The sequence below is a fragment of the Camelus bactrianus genome, chromosome 6 (assembly GCF_048773025.1).
Source record: "Camelus bactrianus isolate YW-2024 breed Bactrian camel chromosome 6, ASM4877302v1, whole genome shotgun sequence".
In the NCBI taxonomy this organism is placed as follows: Eukaryota; Metazoa; Chordata; class Mammalia; order Artiodactyla; family Camelidae; genus Camelus; species Camelus bactrianus.
In genome coordinates, this window is record NC_133544.1 from 93,641,223 (window position 1) to 93,654,447 (window position 13,225).

The 13,225-nt window shown below is 33.9% G+C and overlaps 1 protein-coding gene across 10 annotated transcripts in view; it reads left to right on the top strand.

Annotated features, from left to right (window-relative positions):
• HERC1 (HECT and RLD domain containing E3 ubiquitin protein ligase family member 1) overlaps positions 1-13,225 on the top strand; it is a 204,735-nt gene that overhangs the window by 78,040 nt on the left and 113,470 nt on the right. For all 10 annotated transcript variants that reach the window (XM_074366366.1, XM_074366364.1, XM_074366363.1 and 7 more), the window contains 8 exons: positions 4,587-4,781; positions 5,676-5,987; positions 8,136-8,232; positions 8,821-8,964; positions 10,076-10,203; positions 11,352-11,496; positions 11,600-11,771; positions 12,969-13,103. In XM_074366366.1, the coding sequence (XP_074222467.1) occupies positions 4,587-4,781; positions 5,676-5,987; positions 8,136-8,232; positions 8,821-8,964; positions 10,076-10,203; positions 11,352-11,496; positions 11,600-11,771; positions 12,969-13,103 (1,328 nt within the window). The remainder of the gene's footprint in view (positions 1-4,586; positions 4,782-5,675; positions 5,988-8,135; positions 8,233-8,820; positions 8,965-10,075; positions 10,204-11,351; positions 11,497-11,599; positions 11,772-12,968; positions 13,104-13,225) is intronic.

The following is a 13,225-nucleotide window of genomic DNA, read 5'->3' on the forward strand; positions in this document are numbered from 1 at the left end:
GGCTCATGTTGTTTTATCTTTGGTCAACAAGTCTTTCAGGGTAGTAGTCTCTTCAGACCGGTTCCCAAGTTACTTTGACATAGGCCTAATAATCTTTGATAGCTTCCTTGTTATCTGACACATCAAATTGTTCCAGACTCATATGGTACATTTCTTGATCTGAATTTGGGATCAGCTTGCTATTTCCCTATAAGCCCTGGTTTCTTTTAGTGGAAAATAGTATTTAAGGACCCCAGTCAGGGTACAGGTACTCATTGCTACTGGGTCGGTATTATTTTTCTAGGCTCTTACAGTGGATAGAGCTAGGAAGTGTGTGTGTACATAAAGCTAATATACCTCATGAGTTGATACTAATACTTTCAAATTCAGGGCTATAGAATTTTTACTTAACATTTTCTGTACTGCATTTATATCTCCTTTCTTCCAAATTAAGAATGCTGATTCTCAAGGATACAGGGATATAGAATTAGAGTATCCCATAATTATCTATTGTTTTAATCACATATTGTGCATGCGCACGCACACACACACACACACACAAACAGCAATCCTAAAATAAGACAAATAGGTATCACTGTATGATTACAGAAAATATTAACTTTTTATATATGCTTTCCCCATTTTTGTAGTTGTATTATATCTACATTCTTAGAGCATAGATACTCTGCTTTTTACTGTCATTTAGTATTATACAAATAACTGCATATTTAATGCTTACTTCCAATTTCTCTGTCAGTGTTTCTCTATTCTTTTTGATTGTCTGAAGCTCATTCTCTAGTAGATTCCACAATAAAGACTCATAAATAAGATTCTCTTAGTTCTTACCTCTTAATTGCTGTGCTCTTTATTCTTGAAAGTCTGTTTTGAGAATATAAAATTGTTGGCTCACATTTTCTTGTCTTATATTTTCTTGTCTTATATTTCTTGAATATATTCATCCATTTTCTTCTGGCATAAGCCTTTGCTTCCAAAGTCTGAGGTTAATCTGATTTGCTTTCTTATTTATGGTCATGTGCTTGTTTTGCTGAGATATCCAAAGGATCTCTTTTCTTTAAAGATCAGTAATTTTGCTAGAATACATGATGTTATGCATTCTGGGTCAATATTGTCAGAGATGTGAGGATTTCAGTATATAGTTTCAAATCTTTTTTATTTCAGGGAGCTTTTCCTAAATTATTGTTCTTAGTATTAATTTTTCTCTTCATATTTGGTTCTCTTCTAGGACCCTTATTGTCTGTATGTTGGATCTTTGCATAACTTTAGTAATTGTCACTTTTTCTTGAATACTCTTAAACTTTTTCATTTCTTAACAATTTTTTTCCTTTTTATCTTCTACTGCTCTTAAGGTATTATCTATTGTATTTATTTACTCTTGGATTCCTTCTAGTTTAGTCTTCATTTCTGAAATGATTTTTTCCTTTTGTTTCTAATTCTTCCTTGAGTCTGTTACCTCATTTTTGAGTGTTTCCATTTCAGATTTGCCTGTCTGAAACATATCTTGTTTCATTTTCTTAAACCCTTTAGCTTGCTTTGAAATAGATTACAGATCTGTTTTGTGGGCAGTTTCCTTCTGGCATGCTTTTATTACAGGGATGTTATTCTGCCTCTTTTCCCTTTTTTTTTCCTAATGATAACTTAGTATGACATTTGACCTTGATACTTTTCTGTTTCTTATGTTTATGAAAAATTTATTTTCCTGAACTTTTAGAATGGGATGAGATCAAGATAGCTTTTCTAAATCCATACACTCCCTTGCTCTTTTGTTTTTGTGTAGTGTTAAAAAAAAAATATGGTGGTTTTCAGCATATTCTCCTCCCAAGCTTTTATCTTGACCTTCTGTCTTTCCTCTCTGTTGTCCCCATTCTGCTCAATTTTTATTCTACTCCCAGTAAGTTTCTCTACAGTGTGAGGGCTCTGCCCTGGAACGTAGTACTGGCTTGTCAGTTTCAAGAGCTCACAAGAGCTTGATTGCTCTAGGTTCTTTCAAACTTCTCATCATGGACCCTTTGTGGTTACCTGCTATCAGAAAGGGCAAAGGTCTTCCCAGTTGCAACTACTGTTCTTAGATTGGCTCACTCTTCTTTCTGGTGAGTACCTGATCGGGTGGTTTGGGTTTTTCTTGGTCTGAGATTTGTCAGACATTCTTTGGCTTCCTCCTGAACAGATGTTATTACCATGAAGATTCTGTGTTTGGTAGGGGTTTTTCCACACCTGCTTTTATTTTTGAGTTATTGGAGCTACGTTTGTCGCCTAGTTTTGTTGTAAATGTTAAGCATGAGTTTGGAGTTTTGCTTTCTATTTGCTCTGTGTAATGATTCACAGTGTTAAGAAAACTGTGTTGCTGCTACTATTGTCATCTTCCCAGAATTCTACCCACCCCCCAGTTGTTTTTAAAAAACACATTTCTAAGCCCTGTGAGTAGGTTTTTTGGCCTCTCTTCTCATTCTGTCTCTTTTTTTTTTCTTGTAGGAGTCGGGGAAGGTGGGCTATGATTTTTTTTAAGCCTTATTATAGTACAGTAGTTCCCCCCTTATCTTCAGAGGATACATTCCAAGACCCTCAGTGGATGCCTGAAACCGTGGATAGTACCAGACCCTATATATATCATGTTATTTCCTATACATACGTACCTGAGATAAAGTTTAATTTATAAATTAGGCGCAGGAAGAGAATATCCAGATTGCCAGCATCACTACCCTCGCACTTTGGGGCAATTATTAAGTAAAATAAGGGTTACTTGAACATAAGCACTGAGATACTGCAGCAGTCGAGCTGATAACCGACATAGCTACTAAGAGACTAATGGATGAGTAGTGTATGCAGTGTGGCTATGCTGGACAAAGGGATGATATTCAGAACAGTATGCAGTTTAAAACTTATAAATTGTTTATTTCTGCAATTTTCTATTTAATATTTTTGAACAGCAGTTGACTGCCGGTAACTGAAACAGCAAAAAATGAAACTGTAGATAAGAGGGAGGGGGACTACTGTAATAGATTAGAGCTTTAAATAAAAAATATTACCTTGCTTGGCCCCATCATCCCCCTTTTGTCGGCAGCAGAATTTCAGATCTTTCACTAGGCAGCCTTTACTTACACATATTTTCTATGTCCTCAAGGCTGTCCTCATATTCACTGGAAAGTATTTGTCTGACAAATTGTGTTGCTTGGGGTACTATTTAAAGATTCTGACTAAAATTACTCTATCCCTTCCCATTTAATGATCTGATAATATAATATATTGACTTTTGAAGATTCTTCATTGTTTTACTTGATTCAGAGAAAAAACTAAAAGGAGGACAACAAATTGACAGCAGCTGTAGTCAGAGATAATACCTTACATTGTATGGGATTCATACAAGTCAATTAAAAATTCATTAAGTTCTAATAAATAAATGAGTGGAAGTTAGTGATAGGAAAATAGATGGAGAAACTTTAGTTCTGGTATTAATAAGAAAGTGTGAAGTTAAAAGACTGTGTCCCCCCCCCCCCTTTACGTTTGCAAAACAAATTTGAAGCATAATACTTATTATTGGTATGGTTGCAGTGAGACTGGTACTCTCACATAGACCAGTTCATTGATTAGGGCAACTGTAATAACAACCCTGGGTCCTGTGCTTTTGGCAGGGTTTAGAGGAGGTGGGAGGGGAGAAGCCGGTTTTTATAAAGCATTATGAATGACAGTAGACTTTACCATTACGTTCAACACAAATGGTAAATAAGCCATGATTTTTTATATAGCTATAATCTATATATACATATATAGACATATATATATGTGTGTGTAGGTGATGAGTTGCTCTGGACTTTTTTTTTTAGGACAGCCTTCATTTTACATATTGCTGATGATAAAATAATATTGTAACACCAGTTTTGAAAATGATCTAGTATAATATGTTTCAAGAATCATAAGATTGTTGTTATTTTTTTGGATATAGTAGTCCCATTTCTGAGGCTCTTCCCTAAGGAAAATAATTAAAAATGTAGTAAAAAGTATATTCCTAAAAATGGCTTATATAACAAATAAGTAGAAAGAATCTAAATGTCCTCTTAAAGGAAAATGATTAAGTAAATAGTGATTTTTACATTAGATGGAATATTAATGGGTTCAATCATGAAGATTAGGTAGACATAGAGAAAACTTTGCATGGCTCTTTTGTATCATCACTTTTTATGAATCCACTATGATAACTATGTTCAAGAACATGTATATACAAAACTCTGGAAGGACATATGTAAAAAAAAGATAACATTTATTATATTAAGGTGATGGGATTTCAAAGGTGGTTTTTTTTCTGCTTTGTTTTTTAAGCTTTGTTTTTCTGTAATGCTGTTATATGCATTAATAAAATATTTAGTTGAAAAAGAATTGTCTCCTCTCCCCATTTTTGCCACTTTTAAAGTATTTTTTAGTGTTTTATTCTGTATGAACAAATAGTCTAGCCATTTTTGTTTGATGAGATGTGTTGTTCTTAGATTATTTGAACAATTGAGAGTTTTAGAAGGAAAGTCAACAATCATTTCAGAGAATATTTATAAAAATATATGCACTAAAAATGTCTTGTTGCATAATTCTTATTTTAATAGGTTTGCAGAATGGCCTCTGATTACTCAAGAACATGTGCTAGTCCAGATAGCATTCAGACTGGTGATGCCCCCATTGTCTCAGAGACCTGTGAGGTTTATGTCTGGGGGAGCAACAGCAGCCATCAGTTGGTAGAAGGCACACAGGAGAAAATATTACAACCCAAACTGGCTCCTAGTTTCTCTGATGCTCAGACTGTGAGTTTTCTGCATACTTTACAAATTGATAGATGACAAGGTTTCCTTTGAATAACCTTAAGAGTGTTTTTTTTTAGAAAAAATTTATTTTTAACTTTTTTGAGCTATATATACACCTGTGAAGCCACCACCACAATCAAGATACCTGATAACTTTTTTTAATGAGTGAATGTTCTTGCTTGTTTCTTATCTGTATTGTTGCTATACCAACTGCATCAGTTTTTTTCATTTTCATAGAAAAAATATTTTTAATCCTCCATTTCCATACAGTGTTTCCAAGTTTCCAAAAATTAAATTTGGATATGGAATTTTAAAAGAATTGTGAATGACAACAGACTTAACCATTATATTCAACACCGATGATGAGTAGGACTAAATACAAATTAGAATTTTCCCTTTGCCAGATTGGCATTTCATTTTCTTATTGTGACACTTTTTTACATTTATTGCTACCTTTTAGGCAACCTCAAATTTTCCATTTTATTATTTTCATTAAAATGTAAGTTTTTCTTAAATGAATTTAGAATACATATTACATGGCTCTTGCTATAATGGACCCTACTGAATTATAGGAAAAGTTTTGTTGCCATTTACAAGTTGTGTAAAAGGATACTAAAACATTTTGCTTTGAACTATGTTGTCTCATTGAACTATGACTGAATAGATAACTTGAAAAGATAAAATATGCATTAATTTGAGTTCAACAGTAAAGTCAACATAAGCAGGCCATTAATAGTTTTCTTAGTTTTCTGTTTGCTCCTTCATCTCTATGGAGGTTCATATTCTGCTTTAAAAGATTTCCTTTGAGCCCCTTTGGTAAAATTAGCCTTAAATATTATACTTTGATTCTCATAAAAGCATTTTATATTTGTGATTCTGTTTGTTTGCTTATAGATTGAAGCTGGACAGTACTGCACTTTTGTCATTTCTACGGATGGCTCTGTCAGAGCTTGTGGTAAAGGCAGCTATGGGAGACTGGGCCTTGGAGATTCTAACAATCAGTCTACTTTAAAAAAGTTAACATTTGAGCCTCACAGGTCCATTAAAAAGGTCTCATCTTCTAAAGGATCTGATGGCCATACTTTAGCTTTCACAACAGAAGGAGAAGTCTTCAGTTGGGGAGATGGTGATTATGGGAAACTGGGACATGGAAATAGTTCAACACAGAAATATCCCAAGCTTATTCAAGGCCCTCTGCAGGGAAAGGTATGTGCTTTCTTTCTGGGTTTAAAAATAATTAGATGCACTGTTGCTGTAATTGCTATAATTAATATCTTTCAGATTTTGATGTACTGTTTCTGAAGTAGCCTGCCCCTCCCAACCCTTTGGCTCATCTTTTGGTATCTGCTTGATGGTTTACAGACCACTTTCACATACATTATTTAATTTTAATCCTTTTTTTGGGGGGGTGGGATGAGGTAATTAGGTTTATTTATTTATTTGCTTGTTTGTTTTTAGAGGAGGTATTGGAGATTGAACCTAGGACCTCGTGTATGCATGCGCTCTGTCACTTGAGCTATACCCTGCCCCCTTTAATTTTAATCCTTATAACAGCCTTGTTAGGGTAGCTATTACTGTCTTTTTGCAGATAAGAAAACTGAGACTCATCCACTTAACAAATATTTATTTAGCACCTTCCAAGTGCCAGGCAGTGTTTTAGGCACTAGACATAGAGCAGTGAACAAAACAGACAAGATCCTTTCTCTCATGGAGCTTTAATCTGTGGGATAGAGATAATAAATGAGTAAACAATCACGTAAAATAATTTCAAACAATAGTAAAGAAAAACAAGTAATGTAATAGACACTGACTTGGGTGGAGTGTGATATTAAATAATGAGGTCAGAGAGTTCTCTTGTAGTAGGTAGCATTTTAACAGAAACTTAAATGAAGCATTTAGAGTGATTAAATAACTTGCCCAAGGTCACACATAAATAATTGGCACCATTAGAAACTGAACGTAGATCTCTTCTTTTTATTTCTATTTTACCTTTCTTTAAAGAAATGAAGCCATTTTCCTGACTTAAAGTTATATGCAATTTTGTGGGTTCCTCCATCCTAAGATTGTATTCTTTCCATGAAAGTTTTCTTGTATAAAAAATCTTTTAAAGTTTAAATTTTAATGTTATACCAGAATTACGAGTGGGACGCTTTTCCTTCATGGTATTTTGTCTGACAAAGTTGGCTATCAGATGAATTTTGCTTTATTGCAACTTTCAGTGTTTAGCTTAGACATCAGCCTCAAAGCAAACGAGCCTTGGAACATTGCACTTAACATCAGGGGGTACTTGATAAGATGAATATGGGGCTTATTCAGCTTGATAAATTGAATATGCAGCTCTAAGAAACTTCAGATCTTCAGATAAATACTCTTGGAAGTTGTATTTTTTTAGTTTTTCCAGCACCTTCTTTCTTAATTCTCATTGTTTTCCATTTTCTTTACTAATATTCATTTTAATGTTCCATTTTATAATGGAAACATTGCCAACTGCAAATAACTTAGTATGAACATCATGAAGGAAAAAGTCCCAAAAAGTAAATTAATAATTTACAGATGAAATTTTCAGAAGTTCTTAGTGTATTATCTAGAATGTATTATTTTGAATCTGAATTTTGAATTTTCTAAAGTGAATTCTAATTTTTGGAGTTTAAAAAATGTGGAGTTATTAGTGTAGATATTTTTCTATTTGTCTTTTTTTCAGTAGTTAGTGATTTTGATCAGTGTTAAAAGGTTTTAAGTGATCCCCAAATTATGCTGCTGTATACCCTTATTTCCCTGATTCTGCTGGCCAACTGTGTAGCTGTTTGAAGATAAAGAGATCCTGTCAGGAGTTTTATTAATGTAAGCTTATGTTACTGCTTAGATCTTTCTTCATTGGTAATAATCAGTGTGTTTTTGAGAGTTATCCCTATTATGTCATGAGTTTTTCTCGATTAGCCAGGACTGGAGGTTTTGTTTTAACGTTATATTTAAAATTTTTTCATTATTCTGTGAATGTTCAGCCCCCTCCAACTCTTTGAGTAAAGACTTGATTGGTGGTATAATACTGTTGCAAGTGACTAGATTGATGTATTTAGGGGTGAGGGGACCGCCAACCTTTACAGTGCCTTTTTGGGAATAAAGGAAAGTTGTCCTTTCCTCTGGGTAGAAGCCAGAGTTCGTGGCTTCTAGCCATGAGCACAGGCTATATATTTCAGCACTTTCTTGACCCTTTAGCCAGCCTCCACACTGTACATGGCACTTCCTGAATGAGTTGTGAATATCAGTATCTCAAGTCTCTGCGTATAGAATCAAATGTAGATTGTGTGTTTTAGCATCTTTGTGTTCATCAGATTCGCTTTGTGTGCAATGCAGGTAGTTGTTTGTGTGTCAGCTGGATACAGACATAGTGCTGCTGTCACGGAGGACGGTGAATTATACACGTGGGGTGAAGGAGACTTTGGAAGATTAGGTAAGATTTTTTAAAAATTGAAGTTACTGTCACAGGGAAATAAATGATGATGGTTACTGAGAAGCAGTGAGACTAGATTTAACAGGTCAAAGACCGTCATTTATTTTGCTAGTTTTACGCTCAGAAGAAGATAATTTTATATAGAGAATACTTAGCTTCTGGTGCTGAAAATTAAGACGTAATTAAATCTAGAAAGTATGTACTGCCTTGAGCAGGCACTGTACGATTTCAGGGATAACAAAAATACCAGCATGACCCTGAAGTGTATGATCTAGGGGGTAGTGAAAACAAGTCAACATTCACATGATGGTAGAGAGCATTGTGTAAGTGCTGTGAGAGCAGCATAAGTAAGAAGGTTCTACTGATTCATTGAAGGGACTGGGTACCTCAAGTTGGAGCAGCTAACTTGATAAGAAGATATTACAAATTATTCTTGGATAAGAAGATATTAGAAATTATTTTGCTTTCGTATTTAATTGCACTTTAAACTTTGTTATTAACTTATAACGTTTATTCTTCTTGTGAAGTAATGGCCCTAAGAAAAAGAGTTCACATTATTTCTCTGTTGTTGTATGTGTTTTATCCTAGGTCACGGTGACAGTAATAGCCGTAATATTCCAACATTAGTAAAAGACATTAGCAATGTAGGAGAGGTTTCCTGTGGCAGTTCACATACTATTGCTTTATCTAAAGATGGGAGAACTGTGTGGTCTTTTGGAGGAGGAGACAATGGTATGTAAAAAAATTATTTTTTTGATAGTTTTGGCCTTTTTTCCTTGAATTTTTAAAAAAATTTATTTTTCATTTATGCAAGCCTATTATAGAAAAGCTTAAATGTAAATGAGCAGAAATTTTTAAAAAATTTAAATGAACTGTTTCTACAAATGTTGCTATAATCATTGTTAAAATTTTGTTAGATAAGTATCTAAATATGGATACATTTATACAAATATGTACATATATTTCTACATAAATATCTTTAAAAACCAAAGCAGACTTATCTATTACCACAGATACTATTTTATAACCTGTTGGTTTTTATCTAATGATATCTTATGAATATCTTTCTATGTAAACAAACATGGCTCTACATTTTTCTTTTCAGTGGCTCAGAGTATTCTTTCATGTGATTGTAGTAAAAATGTATAAAACAATTTACTATTGTTGAGTATCTAAATGGCTTCCAGTTTTTTTCAGTATTAAAAACAGAACAATGAATGACTAAATCTTTTTCTACTTTTCTTGGTCAGTCTTACCAGCAATGAGAGAATGCTCACTTTCCCATATCCCTCAATAATACTGGCTATTACAATTAAGATAATTAAAAAAAATTCTTTCAGTAGTGAAAATGGTATCATTTAAGTTGTATTTCCTTGGTGAGGTTGAATTTATATGTTGTGGGCCATTTGCTTTTTTTTCTTTAGTGATTTGCCATATTTTCTATTTGGTGAATTATTGAATCTTCAAAAAAATTAAAAATAATTATATACATACACATTCTTGTCTAAGATCTGTTTATTATATCAGTAAATCTGAAGTAGTATTATAAGTATGACAATTAAAGGGGAGAAAGCAAATTAATTTTCCATATCTCTCTTAAAGTGGTTTTAATTACTTGAAATTAAGATTCAGGAGACTTGTTTGTTGGTTTCGTTCTTATAACAAAAGCATTCATTTGTTAACATCCTCTGCTGTCAGAAACTTAAAGCCTTCTAAGATGTGGACCATCTGTCAGGTTATCAATGGAAAGAGTAGCAAGATTAATCAACATTTATACTTACAGAAAGAATAGAGGTTCTTTAAAATAAGTAAATTGTTTACTTGTATGTGTTTGTTTTTACAGGCAAGCTTGGCCATGGTGATACCAACAGAGTGTATAAACCTAAAGTTATTGAAGCTTTACAAGGAATGTTCATTCGCAAAGTTTGTGCTGGAAGTCAGTCATCACTTGCTTTGACATCAACGGGTCAGGTAGGACTGAGGGATGAATATAAAGGCTTAGAGTATTTCAGAGGACCAGGTGACTAAGAAGTAATAATCATATTTAAAATTTAAAGTTAAAAAAATACATTTTAAAGTTGATTTACTGAAATGAAATAGTTTTTCCTGTTTGAAGAAGTAGGGTATCTGAGAAGGAAATAGGTTTCCTGACTTGGCCTGTGTGAGCCAGATAAACTTGCCTTTAGCCCCATGTTCTTTGAGTTAAGATGGTTTTTAAAAAGCTTTTAGCACTAAGCACCCCTTAAACCCTTTCCCAAAAATCATGAATAGTGGGGGAAAGTGAGACCAGAGCTTGTTGGAACCAGTGATATGAACTAAAGAGACAAGAAGATGATCAAAAGAGAGGGTAAGGAGAACTTTTCCAGATGGAAAATAATCTGAGGGGGTTAGGTGTTTCTGAGCAAGAGTTACCCAGGCCTGGGATAGCCAGAATTGTATAATCCCTTTTTATAAACTTTTGATTTTCTACATACGTATTTTGACTTCCTTCTGTTTGTTAGTTGGTGAAGGACAGAGTTCTGGTATGGTGATAGACTAACAGTAATTTTCCTTCTTACATCCATCAGTGATGACAGTGAAAAAGTGAGCTGACCACTCATTCTCATGTGTAGAAAGCTATTATGTACCAGGCAGTTGTACTTAGATGTTTCTGATATTGAGATGGCAGATGAGCGGCTAAGCCAAAATTAGCATATAATTTAATTATTTGTGAAATACTGGAATGCCTTGTCCTAAAAAAATCTAACTCAGAGCTACTCATCATTTTATATAATTACATCAGTCATTTGTTACAATGCTGGCTGCTGTCTTAAAATTTAAAATTTCCCTTTTACATCTTTCTCACTGTGAATTTTGTGGTAAAATCCATGAATTGAAGCCAAAAGATGCTCACTTATTTGATATGTAGCCACAGGCAACTCACAGACCTTCCTTGAACATTATGTGCTGCTTTTTTATGAGAGGGGTAATAATGTCTGCTTTCAGTGATCATATATAAATGATCATATAGTTATTTGAATTAAAAGTTTCTATAACTTTAGTATCTAACCACACTCTTGTTTAACCCAAGTTGTTAACCTACTACCTCAGGGTATTTGTGGTGTGTCTGCTTGTTTCAGGTCTATGCTTGGGGTTGTGGAGCTTGTCTGGGTTGTGGTTCCTCAGAGGCTACTGCGCTGAGACCCAAGCTTATTGAAGAACTGGCTGCCACAAGAATAGTTGACATTTCTATTGGAGACAGTCATTGTTTGGCTCTTTCTCATGGTAAGGTCATTTGTTTTTAAGGAAATAGTATTAACTATTACCTTTCATAAATATTTTACATTTAAATTTGGCTTTTCTTTTTTTCTTTGTGTTTTGTTTTTAGATAATGAAGTTTATGCCTGGGGCAATAACTCAATGGGGCAGTGTGGCCAAGGAAATTCCACAGGACCTATTACTAAACCAAAGAAAGTGAGTGGCTTAGATGGCATAGCTATTCAGCAGATCTCCGCCGGAACTTCACACAGTCTGGCATGGACTGCTCTTCCTAGGGACAGGTAGGGCCAGATTTAAAATGCCTTGTGTTTTATTAACAGCAGAAACACCAATAAAAGCAGAAATAATTTCACTTTGTTCATAAAATACCCTTCTGAATATTTCTAGTATTGGTTTTTTTACTTCAATAGACGTGACATCTAGATTTCTTTCAATTTGATTGTTGAGGTTAGATATGTTTCATAACTAAGAAGTTATACCTTATATTTAAGACAGTGTCTTAATTTAAGTGTCTTCTAAACATTTTGAATTCCTTCTCTGTCTCCACATACTGATCTTAAAAATGAAGTGTCTGCATATCAGGAGGAAGTTAAATTAAAATAATCAGAATCAGAACTCGGCTTTATTATTTTTAATAGTTAGCTTCCACGCCCTTTATCTGGTTGGTTTTTGGAGAAGAAAAGCAGTGGCTAAGGTTTAAATAAAGGAAGTTACGCTTTACAGATACTAGCTTTTTCCTAAAATGATAACTATAACTTTCTTAGGTAATCAGGTAATTTTTAGCCAATATTAGGAGATTGAATTTTAAGGAATTTGTGTGATATTTCAGGTATTTCAGATGCTTGTGGGCTAGTTAATAACTTAGAATATATTGTATTTCTATTCTAAACCTGATTCAGATGGGGTTTATTCTGATATTCTAACCAACTGAAGATGTTTGTGGCTAATTATCCTCCAAAACAAAAGCTGAAAATATAATAAATTGAATTATAAATAATTTGCTATTAGTATTAAATGTGCAACTTCCCACCTTTTATGTAGAAACTTGGTTCCCAAGACCTTGAAAATTTTCACGAAAGTTTTCAAGAGGTTTTCTTTTAGTAGATTCCAGTATATCACTTTACGGAGTCAGGCTATTTTTCTTAAAATGAACTATGCACACCTTATAGACCCTAAGAACCAGAGGGGGCTAGAGTAGATCATATGGCTCAGCCCTCTGCCTTCAGGTGAGTGAATATCCAAACCCTCCAAAATAGGTCTTGATATATGTTTTCTTCTTGAAGAATTCTAGGGCTGGCAAATTCTTGGTTTTCCTCAGTTGCTAAAAGGAAGGATTTAATCACCTTTATCATCAAAAAGGTCTTCTATATAACTTGTTGACATCTTTTAACTTTAGTCCTGGCTTAATTTTTATGTTTGATTGTGTGTGAAAATTTCACGTTACAGCTTTTTCATGATTTTCTTACGCATCTTTCTAGACAAGTTGTTGCCTGGCACCGACCTTATTGTGTAGATCTTGAAGAGAGTACCTTCTCACACCTTCGTTCTTTTCTTGAAAGATACTGTGATAAAATAAACAGTGAAATTCCCCCACTTCCTTTCCCTTCATCAAGGTATGTAACATATATGTAGATTTGTGTATATGTGCACGTGTGCATATACATCTGTTAATTCCTCATTTTGAATTTTGACTTACTCTTCTTTCTTGTTCAACTTCCCCCTCAATTATATGAAA